Consider the following 17615-nt stretch of genomic DNA (forward strand, 5'->3'; position numbering starts at 1 on the left):
TTTTAAAGCCAAATTTTGGGTTACAGCCCATTTGACTCACGAGTATACCCCTTAGGTTCTGGCCACAGTGGAAAGTGTGAGAAGCAGGGGGCCTGAAGTGAAGCTTCAAGGGGCCAAAGGGTTCTGCTCGAAGCAAAGCAGGCCCCCCTTGAAGCAGGGCCCAAAGGGGCCAAGGCGAATAGGGGGCCCTTTGGAAGCCTGAAGCAAAACAGGACTGCAATATAAGCCTGCTAGCTGTCACCACCACGTTAGGACAATGACACAGGTAAGAAGAACTACACACTTCCTGGTGCTGGTTGCTGTTCCGCCACAGAGCTTTTAAATGAATGTGATTACTGAATTGTTCAGCAATTGTCATTGTGTTTGATGTCTGCATCACGCACACACACCACTCCCCACAAGGTAGTCTATAAATAGCCCAAGAATGTTAATATCCTGCACAGAAGGAACAAAAGCTGCCATTACTGGAGACCAAGCAGCCAACAGGGCAGACAGACAGACAGACAGACAAGTAAGTAGCCTTCACAGTTCGGTCCCTTTTTGGTGCTCAGCAGCATCAAATTCCCACAGACACTCTGAAAGGGAATATGGATGAACTTCCATTGGAGAAAGGGAACTAAATATGGCTGTATTTGGACAGTTGTTCACTTCTTTTGGAAGACTGCCCCAAATGACCCCTTCCCTCTAAAGCTTACATGTTTCCAGTAAATGTAAACTGATGATTAGTATTATCTTGCCAAGCTCAATTCTGTCATTTCTAATCCCCTAAATTCAACCGAAGACGAGTGCCTTCTGCCAGCTTCAAAAGGAAGTGGAGATTCCAGCTTCAGAGAGAGAAGGGAAGCTTGCAAATAATCGTGTGTCTCCTGCAACGGAGCAAATTAGGGCCAAATCTGAGCTTCTCTAAAGCTTTGCTTCCAGTTCAACCCACTTGGTCGGTCATCCGGACAGAACAGGCTGGTCACTTGCCTATAGGGCTGAGTAGAAATGTTGAGGTTTCCGTCCCTAAATCTGCTGCAGGATAGGAGGCCTTTTCTCTGCTTTTGTGCTTTGTTCTGTCCTATTGGTTCAATAATTGGTTGGATTTGGATGTAGGCCCTACTCATTTCACTAGATTACCAATATCAGGTTCAGTGAGGGTTGAAGGAAAGAACAGCAGACAACCATGGAGACCCCTTAGGTACTGGGCAGTTGAATGGTGGCTTATCAAGAAGCATGTACTTGGAGCCTGATGGCCAGGATGACTTCCAGTGCTCATTGGCCAGGGGCTGATACGAGGCTGTGGTTGCTGCCTCCATTGCTGGAGGACAGTCGCAAAGGGAGGCTATTGTGCCCGTGTCCTGCCTGTGGGCTTTTAAATGGCATCTGGCCACTCTGGGGAGGAGGATGCTGGGCTAGATGGAATTTTGGCCTGTTCTTATGTACTGATATAGCTGGAACCAGGTTGAGATTGCCCAGAGAAGGCAAGTAGCAGAGGGTCCAATCTTTCACTTTGTCAGTAAGGTGAGCTGCACTGAGGAAGGGGCAGTGTGCTTCATTGATAAGGTGGAGATCAGACCAATCTCTGGTGGCTCTTTAATAGCTTTTGGTGGGGGGTGGGGTGGCCAATGCCTGGGGTCCGCTCTATAGGAACATGGGGTTTTGCTTCTTGTGAGCAAATGTCAGTAGAATCTTGATTCTGTTAGCAATAATTAAATGAATTTATCAGCTAATTAATCTACTGAAGCTTGTATAATTAATAATCACCAGTGATGTGTCAATTATATATAGTCAGAATAATATACACATAACCAAATAAATTGTGTGAAGTTTGACTTTTTATTATTATCATTTCGGGTGTTTGCAGCCATTGGTCCTACTGGCAAAGAGGGCTGATTCATCTGGTGCAAACCAGAGATTCATGAAGAGTGTGGGTTTAGACGTAGCGTGGACCTCAGGGAGAGAAGCACTTGGTTTGGCAAGCCAACTTCACTTCTGGGGTTCTCACCCCAGGAAACATCTGCTTCCTGTCATAGGGTGGGTTCACATGATCATGGACAACTGGGTAACCGAGACTGCAAGTAGGTTCTGCAAAGTAGCCGAGACTGCAAAGGGGCACACCCTCAGCTCCTGCCTGTGGTCTTCCAGCGGCATCTGGTGGGTCACTGTGTGAAACAGGATGCTGGACTAGATGGGCCTCCTTGGGCCTGATCCAGCTGGGCTGTTCCTATGTTCTGCATTATGTGTGAATCCACCCCCACTTCTTCCTCTCTCTCTTTTTGTTCTGTCCCCAAAGGTGTAAATGGGGCCAGTCTCCTACCTCCACTTCTCCTTTTTTGGCCTCCAGGTCACCAACATCTTGTTAAAAGGTGAGTCCCTGCTGGACTTCTCAGAGTTCAGCTTCTCTTGCTCAAAGCAGCCACGGCGTGTCTTGAGTCCAGCTTCTGGGAGTAGATCCACCCCTCCCCCCGCTGCTTCTTCTAGGCTCACTGTTCCCTTTCTACAAGGTCCATGATGAAAATGGACATTATGGAGACTCTGGCAAATATTTTGCCACTGTATTTCTAGAAGAGTGCTCATAGATCATAAGATGAGTTGGAGTCAAGTTTTTTTTAAAATCACTTTCAACCTTCTATGCACAGCTTATAGCCAACAGGAGATCCCGTTGCTCCATGTTGATCAATCAAAAGAAATCTGCCATTACCTGGGTCCAGTTGTACATAATGAGGTCCTTCACACTATCAAAAACTGAGTTCTACCTGGGTTTGGGAGCTGTGTATGCTCCCAATTTTCAGCTGTGTGGAAGCAAGGTAAGGAAAACTTGGGTAGAAGTTATTGTATGGAGCCTCTGCTAAATGGGCAAAGGGGCAACTTTTTAACATGGTGAAGAGCATAGGGGGGAGAGCAACTGGCCCTATCTGCCCCCAGCACAGCATCCCTCCAGTGACTGTTGCTGGTGTCTATCTTATGTTTCTTTTTAGAAACATAAAGCCCTTGGGGGACAGGGAGCCATTTTATTTATTTATTTATTATTTCTCTATGTAAACCAGTTTGGAAACTTTGGTTGAAAAGCGGTATATAAATATTTGTTGTTGTTGTTGTAAGCAAGGTAGGAGGAAAAGCTACCCAGGTTTTCCTCCTACCTTGCTTCCACACAATCACTTCTACCCAAGTATTCCTCCTACCTTGCTTCTACACATCTGAAAACTGGGAGCACACACAGCTCCCAAACCAAGACTGAACAAAGATTGTGTGAAGGACCCCAGTTTATCTTCTGGCTTCCTCAGCTGAATCTCCCCCAGGAGAAAAGTTGTTAGCCACTTTGAGTGGCCCATGGCTGCCCATTGCCCTACCATCCAGTAAGGAAGGTGGCATCTGACTAGGTTCAAAAGGGCCACAGCTTTATTAAATAGCAAATCCAAATCTTCAGTGGGTTTGGTCTTGCTTGGCTGTCCTCCACCCCATCTACAGTGTGGGCATCTGCAATATATTCTGGAAGAAAGCCAGGAGGGCAACAGACATCCTTCACTCAATCTTGTTGAGCAAGATTGCTCCTGGTTTCTATCAGCAAATCAGGCACAGTCTGGTTCCTGCTCCTTCCTATTGCAAAAGCCCCAATCAATTTTTCTTTAAGCACTGGGAACATACCTCAGAAATAAGAATTAAATTCACTGCTACTTGGTTGGCAGTGAATTGCTACTTGGAGATTTATGCACAAGTGTCCAGATTTTCTAACATTTCTTACTATCTTTTAAAACACGCCAGAGAATTACAGTTTCAGTTGACTCATCTGTTCAGCTGGACAATCTCAACATCGCATCCCCTACAGAGCCTGGCACACGTGACTTCTCTAATCCCTCAGTTGCTCATGCTGCCTGCCTTCCTCTGTCATGCCAAAGACTGCATGGTTTCTGATGAGGCTTTCCTATTCCTGGACAGGCACTAAAGCTTCAACGTGTCCCTCTCACTGGTCAAAAGTTGGAAATAAATGCTTTGGAGTCTTTACTCAAAGTCTACCATGGTCAAAAGCAGAGGTAAGAAGTCCTTCTTGGGGCCTGGCAGTGAGGCCCACCAGTCATCCACCCTCTGGCTGCAGATAGTAGGGCTCACCCTTGGTCAACCAGGGAGCCCCATTTGCACTGGATTTCACTGCTTTTGGATTTCACTGCTCAGTCTCCAGGGAACAAGAGTGCATTTCCGCTCCATTAGATGCCCCCCCCCGGCTTTCCAAAAGGTCCCCTCAAGACAAGGAACTGGAAACTGACACCAGGTCTGATCTTTTAGGGAATGGACTACATGCCTATGGTGCTGCACCTTAAGTGCTGTCACTCTGGTGGATGGAAAGGATGGAAGTGAGGAAGGTCACAGATCTTCTTATGCACAGCTGTATGGAGAAGACAAGGCTGTGGTCTTGCCGTGTAGGCAAAAGACAAGGCTGCCCTCCACACCACCCACAAGAAGTTCTCCTTGTCATGTGTAATGACAGGCTACGTTGAAGGAAGAGTGTGGCTGGACTCTCCTCTCCTGTAGCCTGCTCCTTGGGACAGCTCCTCCCAGGCGGGTGCTCCGGAAGGCTTGAGGGAAGAAGAGGGTGGCAGGGAAGCCCAGGTTGCAGAAGGAGGCCCTGGACAGGGCCACAGGGGAGGGGGGATTTGTGACAACTCTGGGGATTGGGCTCTGTATCCGCCTCTCTAGGGACAGAGGGGAGAAGGAGAGGTTGGCTGTTGGGGGAAGCACCGGGGGAGAAGGTGGCAGCAAGAGAGCCAGCTGGGGAGAGGCTTAGCAAGCTGACTTGGGAGAGCAAGGAATTCCAGTGGAGAGCAAAACGGAGGGACCTGGAAAAGAGGGAAGGAGAGGCTCCCTGGCATCAGTCACTAAGGGATGCCTCTGCCCCTGCCAAGGGAAGAGAGCAAATGAAGGAGGAGACGGAGGGAGTGGGGAACTGGGGGGGCGGGGGAAGAGCAGCAGGAGGATGCCGAGTGATGGCCAGTGGAGTACATGGGAGCCATGGCTGTAGGGAAAGATGTAACAATACCCTTATTCTCTGCATGAACCCAAGAGCCACGTCTCCTCTCTTGCTCCTCAACCTGAGAGAAGGGATGGAGCATGAGTGGCTGTCCTGTCCCAGCAACAACAGCTGCCATGGCCATGCATTGTTCTCCTCTTGGGTTTGTGTCCGAAGCCTGCCCAGAAATGGCAGCTGAAGCCAAGTGCTGCTATCAGTCTCATGGTGGGTGTCAGCAGACAAGAGCAAAGAGTATTCATCTTCAATCAGTTGCACTGGGTATGATTCAGTGTGCCAGTTTTCAAACTGACTGGCTTTTGTCTCGTGTACCTCTGGGAGCTACTGCTGTTCCCACCTGACTCTGCTGTTGAGAGCATCAGGAGCAGGTCGGCTTTGCATCTCATCTAATCAGGAGGTTAGGTTGACAGGGATGCAGGAGGCCAGAGCCTTTTCATTGATGGCCCCTGTTCTGTACAAGTCTCGTTTTCCGGTTAGCTAGCTTTGCATGGTTTTAGGCAGTAAAAAAGGTGTGTTTGGGTAACTTGAATTTAACCAGTAAACTGGCTTTAAGTCTCTCTTCTGCGATAATTAAGCATAAAATTGTATAGTTTGGTTGCTACCACTGTATTGTTTTTATATTTATTTTTCAAATATGTGCAAAGTTTTTGAAAAATCGTGGGACATACTGTGAAAGAAATCAACTTGTCAGCAATTGGTTTGCCCATGTGGAATGCACATTTCTCATGTACAAACCACACCGAGTTCTGCAATTCATGGACAAAATAGGGAGCTCCAGCGATTCCACCCCCAAAGTCTGGCAATGAAGCCACCATATGCAGTTAAGTCACTGGGGAGGTAGCTTAGCGATATGGCATGTGCCAGAGAGCAGTAACCTAGGCCACGTTCTCATGACCAGGACAATCACAGTTAAATAGTTAACTGTGGTCAGAAAGGCTCCTGTGCTCCCACACAGCAGGTTGTAAGAACCTGGACTTTCTGGGCAATCCCAGTTAAATAGTTATGGTTAACCAGCATTTAACTGGGACCACTGACCAGGATTGGCTCCTGGTTGTTTATCCCAGTTAAATGCTGATTAACTGCTGTGATTTAACCGGGATTGTCCAGAAATGTCAAGTTCTCACAATCCACTCCGTGTCATGTGTGGCTCACCAGTTGTGGTTAGCTATTTACAGCTGTGATCATTCTGGTTGTGAGAAAACACCCTTAGTGGCAGAAGATATGCTTTGCATGCAGAACGTTCCAGGTTCAGTCCTTGGTAGCATCTCCAGGTAGGGCTCAGAAAGCCCTAGTTCAGAATTCCTGGAGAGCCACTAGGCCCATTCACACATTATGTTCAACACTCATACAATGAATGTACAGTGTATGCAGGTACAGAGCTGTACACTGGTACTGTTATTCATATGTTAGGTTGAACACAGGTACAGAAGTGCACTTCCTCTCTGTTCCATGCATTTGAAAGGTCTGTATCCAGGTTCACTTTTAAAACGAACACAGGTACAGTCATTCACACAAACACAAGTATGAGTATACAGACATCTGTACACTTGTACAGCATAATGTCTGAATCTGGCTACTGTCAGTCAGTGTAAACAAGATAGACCATGAGGGACCAATTATCTGACTGAGTAGAAAGCAAGTTCATATGATATAAGCTCACATTACTAGACCATGAAATACAGGAGACTGATTGATTGATTGATTGATTGATTGATTGATTTATCTATCTCATTCAGATGAAATGCCAGAGCTTTGGCAGCAGTAGCCACCTCGCCTCCTTTCTCAGTTCAAAAGAGAGTGAGATTGTGGCTGGAAACATTCTTGATGAATACCCAACTATGAAAGATGCCTGGATTGGACTGCATGATGCCAAAAAGGTGAGCTCTTGGTTCCCTTCTTTCTCTGCATGGGACCCCAGCGCCATCCTGGAGGAAGGAGCAGCAGACCCTTGTGAGTGGCAGCAGCGTGGTGGGAGTGAGTGGGCCTGAGACCAAGGAAGTATCTGGATAAAGGAGAGGGAGGAGGCAAAGAGCTGGGCTGAAAGGGTTCCTTGATGTTTGCTTGGAATGGATCCTGCTCACGCCTTACAAGACAAGGGTAGAATTGTAGTCATCATGTTTAATTTGCCACGCTTGATGTCTTCTTATGCCTGGTGTCTCAGACAAGGAGGTGGAGATGGACTGATTCCTCAACCACCAACTTCAGACCTTGGAACCGTGGGGAACCCAACAACCAAGGGGGGGAAGAATTCTGTGTCTATCTGTCAGCCTCAGCAGGTGAGGAGCAACTCAGGCAACCTGGGAACAGAAATCAGTGACATGTGAGATCTCTTAACTCATGCTACCTACCTAACTGGTAGCCTTAGAGGGAGAAGGGCCTGCTGCCTGCCTGGCAGCTTCCTGATCTGATCAGTATCCCTCTCGTGGCAGATTTCAAAGTCAGTAAAAGAGCTTGACCTGATCCTGATGCTAGGCTTTTGGGTAGAGGGGATGATATAACCCCTGACCTGATCTTTTAGAGCATGGATTATCAGACATGAGTAGACTCTCTGGCATGAGTGGTGAAAGTGGCAGCACTCAGTCACCCCATTCGCATGACCTCGTATACCTGGGTACAGCCTCTGACCTGGGTTTGCATGATTGTGTGAATGGGCATGTGTGTACGTACACACACACACACACACACAACCATGCATACCCAGGTTCAGAGGCTGTACACATGTATATATAGTCGTATGAATGGGGTGAGTATCTTTTGTTCTTACATGAATCACTGTGTCTTAGGGAGTGACAGCAGTGGCAGAACTTGAAGCTCTGCCACTGTTCTCAGAATATTATTTATTTATTTATTTATTTATTTAGCGCAACCCAAGGTCTCAGGGCGGTTCACAACAAACAAAAACAAAACATTAAAATCAATTAAATACTAAAAACAGTTTAAAACAAATCAATAAATAATCCAAAGTTTAAAAAGTTACAAAGTTAAAAGTTAGAATACAGAATACACTTGGGGTGGGTATCATTCCCAGCACATTACACACACACACACCCCAGCCAGAAGAGCCAGCGGGTAGGAAGTGCAACCACACCTCAAATGACTCACAGCAGTATGGCACTCCCACATCTTCAAAATGTTGATAGAATTTTGGGCGCCCTCCATCTGAACAAGGAAGGTCCACACACAAAATGGAAAATTGGAGTGGGCTGTTTGGATCAGGCCTAAAATCGTAGATTTTTAGATCGTGAGCCCTTTGGGGGTTCATTTTTCTATGTAAACCGCTTTGAGGATTTTGATGAAGAGCAGTATATAAATATTCGTAGTAGTTGTAGTAATACACACAACCAAATTTGCGGGTGGGGTGGAGGGCAAGCACTTTTGGCCTCTCGAGACTTTGCTGCTTGCCTGAGACACGATTGGTGCTGCAGCGAGTGGCAGAACAGGGAGCTGGAGGAGGAAGTCAATGCCGGGAGAGTGGGGGCATGGGGGGGGGGGGTCCTCTGCCCAGCTCTGTGAGCGTGCAGGCTGTCTGGCTCCAAGCCCTGGCTGCCTGGGGTTAGGGTCACATTCCCAACAGTCTCATATTATAAGGGAAGTCCCCTATCTGAGGCAAAAATCTCTTGTCCCGAATGGGATGCTGTCCCCCCACCCCGCCCACCCGCCATTATTGGCAGAGCCTGGGGCTCTCCCTCATCCCTCAAGGCACCTGCATTGGGCCCTTTGAAGTCTGGGTAAAGACCAAATCATAATGTAAAAGAAACAACAAAGTTCACAAAAGAAGCTCCAGTTGCTCTGCAAACTTGCAGGAGCCATGGCCTGCGTTTATTTGCATCTGGCAAGTGGCTAATCATTTACTTATCAAATGTAAATAGACCCACAGACTCCAGCTAACTGACTCACCACTTTCGGCAGGTACAAAAAGCCTTTCAGTGAGGCTTTCAGTGGGGAAGGTGCAGGGGTGGGGTGTGTGTGTGTGTGTGTGTGTGTGTGTGTGTGTGTAAACCTAGGAGATTCTCTTCATTTTTCACCTGACATTTGCTCTATGTCTACGTGTCTATGTGTAAACAAGAAGCTTTGTGAAATCACAGGGCTTGTTTTGTTGTTGTTTTAAAAATGCATTGCTACTCAGGCTTCTAGGGTGACCCCACTCACAGATGACCCCCCGCCCGACACCCCCCCCACCCATTTGTGTCACAGGGCTCTGTGATCACCAGAAGTCGACACCAACTCCACGGCACAACTTTACCCTTAGATTCAAAGGAAATGCTTCAGACATCACACCTGAGCGATAAACTTAATGCTGCCAGGGGGCCAGTCTTTCAGCCACAGTTTGTGAGTGTGGCACATTCCTAATATCCCACCCCTAACAGAGTTCCAGTGGTGCAAAGTCCACCTTAAATAAAAATAGGCTTTACAGATCCAGATCTTCAGACACCTCCTGTACATTAAGTGTTGCAAATAATTCTGAGGGCAGAAGCTGCTTCTGGAATAATGTTGTCTCATATGTGACTAGTAAATGTTTATCAAAAACACATTCAGAATCTTGACTCCCAAGCCCCAAACGTATCTACCTGTTCAGCCTCTGCAGAGCTGAATATTGTACCATTTAAATAGGGGGCACAGCCACCCCCCACCAGTAATGCACCAGGAAAAAGGCTCATTGCTTCCTGGTGCGTTATAGGGTGCGGTAAAACAAGACAAAGTGGCAGCCGATTTCTTCAGAGAAGCTGGATCTTCATTGAAAGGTAAGCCTCCCAATCCTATACGATTTGGTGTTGTATCAAATTGTCTGCTGATATCAGAGACATTTTCCTCGGAATCCTTTCTAATGAACACTGCCCTGATGGGGTGGGCATCACCTCTGACCAGTGTGATGCACAGCCATTATATCTTTCCCTAAAAGCTGCATATTTTCCATCCTGGGCAATTTTGTCAATGACTTCTGTTCATCATTACGGCAATATGCTGCCTCCAGGATCAAAAGAAATACGTTCACCCAAAAAACCTTTGTTGGAAGATGAGAGTTAAGATGCTTTAAGTTTCCATGCTTTTCAGAGCACAAATGATAATGAAAAGCATCTTAACTAAAGGTTTTTGGATGCACAGAGTCAGTTAGATTTTACCTCCGGCTTTGGTTATATGATCAATAGAATGTTCAGGGATTATAATGGTAGAAAGTTGAAACAACTCATTTTAACTATGCTTGCACTACATTTCCAGTAAAATATGCCTTCAAATACACTACCCTTTACTAGAAAGCATAAGAAGAGCCCTGCTGGATCAGGCCCAAGGAGGCCCATCTAGTCCAGCATCCTGTTTCACACAGTGGCACACCTGATGCCCTGGAGAAGCCTATAAAGAGCTGAGGGCATGCCCTCTCTCCTACTGCTATTCCCCTGCAACTGGTATTGAGAGGCATCTTGCCTCTGAGGCTGGAGGTGACCTATAGCCCTCAGTCTAGTAGGCATTGATAGACCTGTCCTCCATCAATCTAACTAACTTCAGGAGAAAGCCATTTGCTTCTGTGCTTCTGTTGTGAGCTTAACCACTGTGGGAGAGAGGAGGCCGGGGGATTGGATGGGCTTCTTATTCTCCTCTGAGGAGCACACAGGATTTTGAAAGAAATCTTTCTTGGAGAAATAAAACCGTGTAAAGATCTGGACCTCTCTGACTCTTTCAGCCTCTCTGACTCTTTCCCTCTTGTCTTTTAGGGTTCCAGAAATGGAATGATGGCGACTGCAGAACAGAAATGAGCTATATCTGCAAGTTCAGCCTCTAATAAGGATAGCAGCCCATCTGCCCCTGTAAGAAGGGGTATGTCGGAATGTATGGTCCGTATTCCTGAATAAAGTGTTCCTGGTTCAAACTCCAAATCCATACTATGTCTAAGGCGGGGGGTAGGTTGGTTTCAATTCCAAAACTTCCAAGCCACAATTGCTCCCTAACTCTGCCCTTTCCTGGCCTGGCAGCCAATCAACTACTGCCTGCCCCCACCTGCCTCATGACTCATTCAAACTGAGGCTGAGGCATACAAGCCACACCAGGACTGAGGACACCCCTCAGAGAGGAGCCAGGAGAGGGCTGGCAGGCGGAGCGTCTGGCCCACGTCACAAATGACAAGGTGTGCCACTGACATAGATTCTCTCTTGCCCTCACCTTCTTCTGACACCTCCCTTGTGTCAATATCTAGACTGTAACTCCCTCAGGGAAGGGACCTTTCCTTTCTGTCCATGTAAAGTACCCTCCATGTGTTTGGATGGTGCTATGTAAGGAAGCAAGGCTGACGATGTGCAGCGTTAAGTCTCCAGAACGCTGCCTGGTGGGGCTGCTGTGCCCTTCAAGGACCGCATCAGGATTGTGCCCATGAGGTGGTTGTGCAGGCAGCACTTCTGCAGATTTCCCCATTTGGGACAAAGGGCGGGGGGGGGCGGGGGCAGTCTGTGGGAACACTGGCCCATTGGCAGCACCCCAGTGCTGCCAGTGAAGGCTACGGCGACCCTGAAGCCCATCAGGATGGTGACAGAACACTCTACATCATCTCAGCTAAAGCAGCGAGCGAGCGAGCGAGCGAGTACATGACTCACTAATTGTAACTCTAGTGAAGTCATATACATCATCGGATCTGAATATGAACCAATCTGGAACAAGAGATATCAGTTCCAGATCCTTTGGACCCTTCAGAATTCAGGCCTCAGATTCAGTACCTGATTTTTGGAAGGAAATCCAATACCAAATCAGAGACTGGATCCCCCCCCCCCCCGCCTTCCCTGATGGAAAATCCCCATAGAAGTCCATGGAGAAAGGTTTTTTTAAATACCTGAAAGAAACAGGCGACATGGGAAGCAATGAAAGTTGGCACAAAAGGGCGTAAGGGCAGCAGGACGGTGTATTTAATCACAAGAGAATCCAACCAGCCATTGTTTTTTAAATTGTTTATTTAAAGCAACCTGGAAATTGTGCTCAGATCAGAGAACTGCAGAAGAAAATGTGATGTAACACTAGAGAATCTCAAGGGAAGCAATGTAACATCCGATAATCTTCCACTTTTATCTTTTAATTTTTAAGTAGATTAGTCAGCTAAATGAATGCATGCATGCATGGACAGGCAGCTAGATGGCAGGATATATTTTTCCCCCAGCTGTGATGCGGGGGGTGGACCCCCATTTGGTATTTCTGCCACCATTTGGAGCTCTGGAATCCTAATCGTTTTCTGGAGATGCTCCCGAAATTCCCAAACCACATCAGATAATTCCAGACAAAAATAGGCTTCACTGTTTCAGATCCAGTTTATCTCCAGTACCCTCTGGAATGCCCTCTACACTGAGATCTGATATTGCATATCCTTAATGATTGTTATATTTGGTATCTGCAAAATCAGACATCAGAATTAAAGATATACCTCTAGTGAGCAGACAATGAGCATATTGTAAAAGAGTTCAGATTGCTGGAGTTTATTCACACTTGGCTTCAGGGTAAATGTTGAGCGAAGGACACTCGCAGCATTGAGGGAAGCAGCCCCTCCCCTCTGCTCTCAGTTTTCTTTGGAAACAAGTCCCCATGGCAGGCATCAGTGTTTTCCTTCCTAGCCAATGGGAGGGGGGGAGAGTTCCCTGCAGATTTAGATCTGCATTTCTGAAGAGACCATGTCTCTTATCATGCTAATGATTCTACGTCAGTGCCTCTCCCTGTTTGCTCCGGGTTTTCAGAAAAAGTAGCTTAAAACCAGCATTTAAAAAACCCCAAAATACATCGAGATAAGCTAGAATTTGCATCACAAAGCCCGACTTGTGTGTGGAGAGGGTCCAAGGATCTCGAAGGGACTTCAGGGTAAGTGTGGCTGGTGTGTGTGTGAATGCATACACTCTCTCGCGAAGGAGATTTGAGACAGAAGCCCTGTGTGTAATACCTCCTGGTGGAGATTTTATGGAAATGAATCCAGTGTCTGATTACTTATTTGTCATCAGCACTGAGTTTGGTTTTCATTGAATAGTTTGCCTACCGTGTCTATTTATTCTATGGCAAAAGTCAAATTTACCATATGCACATTTTGTGTTTTTGTAGCACAATTATTCCTGTAATCCTTTACATTATATCCTCATATACTGTTAAAAAAATTGACTATTCTAATATTGTACCTAATTAAAAAATCATTTGCTGTTGTCTCTTGACTCAAGCAGGCCACGTGGAGTATGTTATGCCCATTCTTGTCACTTATTTAAATTTCAGTTTGCATATCACTTCTCAGACCTTAAATGACCTGGTAAACTTTGGTCTTCTACATGCACCTGGACATTCTCTGAGGTTGCTTTGTAAGACATGTCTCTAGGTACCATCTGTTAGAGAGATTAGATCTGCAGGTTAATAATAATAATAATAATAATAATAATAATAATAATAATAATAGCAATAAGAGCAAAAGTAGAAAAATCAACAACAAAAGCAAGTGCCGCCTTTGTAAAGAAGCAGATGAAACAGTGGACCACCTAATCAGCTGTTGTAAAAAGATCACACAGACTGACTACAAAGGCATGACAAGGTAGCAGGGATGATACACTGGAACATCTGCAAAAAATACAAGCTACCTGTAGCCAAGAATTGGTGGGACCATAACATTGAAAAGGTTGTAGAAAATGAAGATGCAAAAATATTATGGGACTTCCGACTACAAACAGACAAACATCTGCCACACAATACACCAGATATCACTGTAGTCGAGAAGAAAGAAAAACAAGTCGAAATAATCGACATAGCAATACCAGGGGATAGCAGAATAGAAGAAAAAGAAATAGAAAAAATCACCAAATACAAAGATCTACAAATTGAAATGGAAAGGCTGTGGCAGAAGAAGACCAAAATAACCCCAGTGGTAATTGGCGCCCTGGGTGTAGTTCCAAAAGACCTTGAAGAGCACCTCAACACCAGAGGGGCCACAGAAATCACCATCAGCCAATTACAAAAAGCAACTTTACTGGGAACAGCCTATATTCTGCGACAATATCTATAACAGCAACAACATTGACAATAAAATTCAGCCATCCCAGGTCGTTCAGAAGGACTCAATGTCTGGATAAAACAAACCTGTTTTATCACCCTGTATCAATAACACCTGTCTGACTGTGTAAGCAAATACTAATATTTAAAAAACAAACTTTATTTGTTAGCCACCCCATAACAAATTGTTCTCTGGGCAGCTCACAACAGAGGATTGAAACATACAATAAAAACACATACCACATTAAATCATAACAGACAAAACAAGATGAAAAGAAAATACAAGCGACAATACAAAGCAAATTAAAAACTCATTTTACAATTAGTTAAAAATCAGATCAAATCTGAAAACTTGGATTTAAAAGGCCTGGGTGAACAAAAAGGTCTTTACCTGGTGTCTAAAAGAACAAAGCCAAGCAAACCTCATTGGGGAGGCTGTTCCATAAATGGGGTGCAAGCTGATGGTGGTGGTGGTGGTGGTGATAAGTGGCTGAAATGGCCTGCAGCCCTCTTGCGATGAAAGGAGAGGAGATCTACAGATCTGCAAACCAACATCCCTAGGCTGAAGGTTGCTTTGTGCAGTAGGCCAGGAGTGGAAATTGGGTTTTGAGCCTCCCTCCCTCCCTCTCAAAGCCTTTTCTTTCTGTTTGCCTAGATGTGCTCCTGAGGGCTGCACAATCTTCATGTTGTTGGCCATGAGGCTAATTATTGCTATATTACAAATATCTGAAGTTGTTCGCACGACCTTGTGGGCGGGGAGGGGAGGGTCAGGTGCAGGACGGAAGGCACTGGACCTTGCTGAGAGTGCAGACCATGCTCCCAGACGATCACATCTCAGCCTTCAGAGATGCCACAATGCTCCATGTCACACGCACTGTGCATTGGGGGATTCCCCCAAGAGATGGGTGCTCTAGGTGCCTCTCTCTGTGTCCAGTGGGGCTAAACATAGTCCCAGTGAACACACAAACAGGGAGCCTGGGCTGAGGGAGCAGTTGCCCCCTTAACCTTGGCTAAAAGCCAGGCTAAAATAGGGATGTACACAAAATCAGTTTGACCAGTTCAGTTCAAATTCGAACCGGGTTCGAACAGGGAGGGGGAGGTTCGGTTTTGGTTTTGCTCGACCCCCCCCCATCCCGGTTCAGTTAGAATTCAAACTGGTTCCAACTGGTATGAACTGGTTCAAACCTCCCAAAGTGTGTGGAGTGGTAGTGGGCACCCATGGGTGCCTACCACCCAACCCCCAAAGCAATCGGACACTCATAATTTTTTTTACGGATTTTTGAAAAAAAAAAGGTTCTAATGGGAGTTGAACCAGCCCATTATTCCCTATTGTGGAGCACCCATGGGTGGCAACTACCACCCAAACCCCAGAGCAATTGGACATTTTTGAATTCCCCATAGAGAATAATGGGGATTCCAGCAAATGTATAGCTTCACGTCAGGGGGACCGGGATGTCTCAAAGTGGGGTGGGGTGGGTGGTAGTGCCCAATGGGGGCAAGAAAGCAACCAGAATTATTTCAAAGGGATTTGTCAAAGGGCTGATTTTTAATTGATTTGTAAAGTTTACGCATCTTTAAGCTTTCCCCCCATAGGGAATAATGGAGTTCTCAGCAGCCCTATAACTCCATTTGGGGGGCACTGGGGGTGGCCCAGAGCAGGTGGTTGTGCAGTGCACATAGGGTGCCAACCACCCCCATACCCACAAACCCCTGGGGTATTGGGTTATGTTCCTGAGGTGTTGAGAGTGTAGATTCTCTGGGAATTATTGAAAATCTCATAGGCTAGGCTGCCAGAGACCCCCCCATCCACCCCCACCCCCCATGGAGGTCTCTAGGGAGGTAGCATTTCCCATAGGGAACAATGGGGATTTGGGGCAGCCGTGAACCCTGCTTTTGGGTGGTGGCAGGGCACCCAAAAGTGGCTCAGGGGAGGCATGGTAGGGATGGCCTCTACTACCCCCAGCAAACCCCAAGTGGATAGGATTTATGGTTCTGGAGATATAGAATTTTAAAGGTAATATTTTGGACTCAGTAGAGTAGAATTGCCTGCACAGTGACCTACTGACCTAAATTGGTTGATGACTGACCTGAGGTCAACAATTAAGTGAAAGTAGTACACCATGCATTTCTATTGAGTCCAAAATATTACCTTTAAAATTTATTAAAAGATTTAATAATCTTTTTCTTTTTCTTCTTCCTTGGGTTAGGGTGGTATAAAAATGTGCTAAATAAATAAATAAATAAATAAATAATAATATACTGCCCAATCCACAGACTCAGGGTGGTGTACAAACAAGTATTGCCAACGTGCCAATACTTCCTGGCCATAAACATGTATTTTACATATCAAAAGTTATCTAGACTCAAGGATGGGCCATGCCAGTGTTTTTGGTGAGAAGTTCTTATCAGCAGTGAATGTATCAGCCTTTTCCCAAGAGAGTCCCTTCAGATGCAAAACATGCTAATTCAGAATGCTGTCTCTGTGAAATTGCAGTTTCAATCACAGAGTGCCTCCAATAAATCATGAGAAGAGAGGTGAAGTGTGAAAGACAGGAAGAGGGGGATTTGGGGGTACTTGCTTCTATGTGATAAGATCTAAAACATATATCTGCCAGCCCAGAATACTTGGTTATAAAACAGGCATAATAAAGGATGTGCTCTTACAAAGAAATATAGGTAACCAAGGCACTTGTGTCTGGCAACTACAAACAAAGCATACATTTCCCCAAATAAATGCAAGCAATAAGATGACATTACAAATAAATTCCACTTTGTTTCCCGTTCAGACAGAGGCTCTTGCTTAATGTGGGGGTATACTTCACTGAGGTGGTGGGGGCGGGGCATCAGTGGAGGTTCCTTTTTGTAAAAATCAGCCAGTTCAGCCATCTTTGGCCCTTTCCTGGTCTATTCCCCATCACGAAGGCCATTTTGGAGGCTGCTGCACCTATGCAGTGGGACCCTGCGTGGCTGCGTCATGACCCAGTCATGCAGAGGCCCATTGTGCATGTGCGACTGCCTCCAAAATGGCCGCTGCGATGGGGGGTGAGGCCTAGAAAGGGCCAAAGATCACCCAAACCAGGTGGGGGGAGGGGGAATCTCTGGGGGACCCCCCCCAATGGCCTAGGAGAAGTCCTCTGTAGGGGGCAAGTTAAACAAACAAACAAACAAACAAACAAACAAACAAATATTTGCGAATCTCCTCAAACCAAATTGAATTGGAGGGGTTCGATGGGGGCAAAACCAAACTGGTCCGGTCTGGTTTGGGTCCAGTTCAAGTTCGAACCAAACCAGGACAGCTGGTTTTATGCACATCCCTCATGTTGGTAAACCCACATTAATCCTCAATCCAAACGGTTTTGTGAACAAACCTATTATTTGCTAAACCCCCATCTACATTTTCCAAACTTTCAGGTTTTAAGACTTTGGTAACCTTCTCTTCACTTTAATATGATAACTTAGGAACATAGGGTCTGAATGGCTGGGTGAGACCATAATATCCTTCTAGTTCATCTTTGTGTCAATCAAAGTCATGGGAGTCCACAAGCAGGACATGAAAGTGATGGGCCACCCTTGTTCTCCCCACCCCCAACATCTAGAAACCATTCCTTGAATCTGGAGATTCCAT

The 17615-nt window shown here is 46.0% G+C and overlaps 1 protein-coding gene across 1 annotated transcript; it reads left to right on the top strand.

The window, feature by feature from the left end:
* The first annotated feature begins 6738 nt into the window (after nucleotides 1-6738).
* LOC128327466 (C-type lectin-like) lies at nucleotides 6739-10789 on the top strand. The gene is made up of 3 exons (XM_053256262.1): nucleotides 6739-6879; nucleotides 7164-7278; nucleotides 10711-10789. The coding sequence occupies exons 1-3, from the start codon at nucleotides 6739-6741 to the stop codon at nucleotides 10776-10778; spliced, it is 324 nt and encodes a 107-aa protein (XP_053112237.1). The 3' UTR covers nucleotides 10779-10789.
* Nucleotides 10790-17615: the final 6826 nt, after the last annotated feature.

This window comes from Hemicordylus capensis, chromosome 5 (assembly GCF_027244095.1).
Source record: "Hemicordylus capensis ecotype Gifberg chromosome 5, rHemCap1.1.pri, whole genome shotgun sequence".
Lineage (NCBI taxonomy): Eukaryota > Metazoa > Chordata > Lepidosauria > Squamata > Cordylidae > Hemicordylus > Hemicordylus capensis.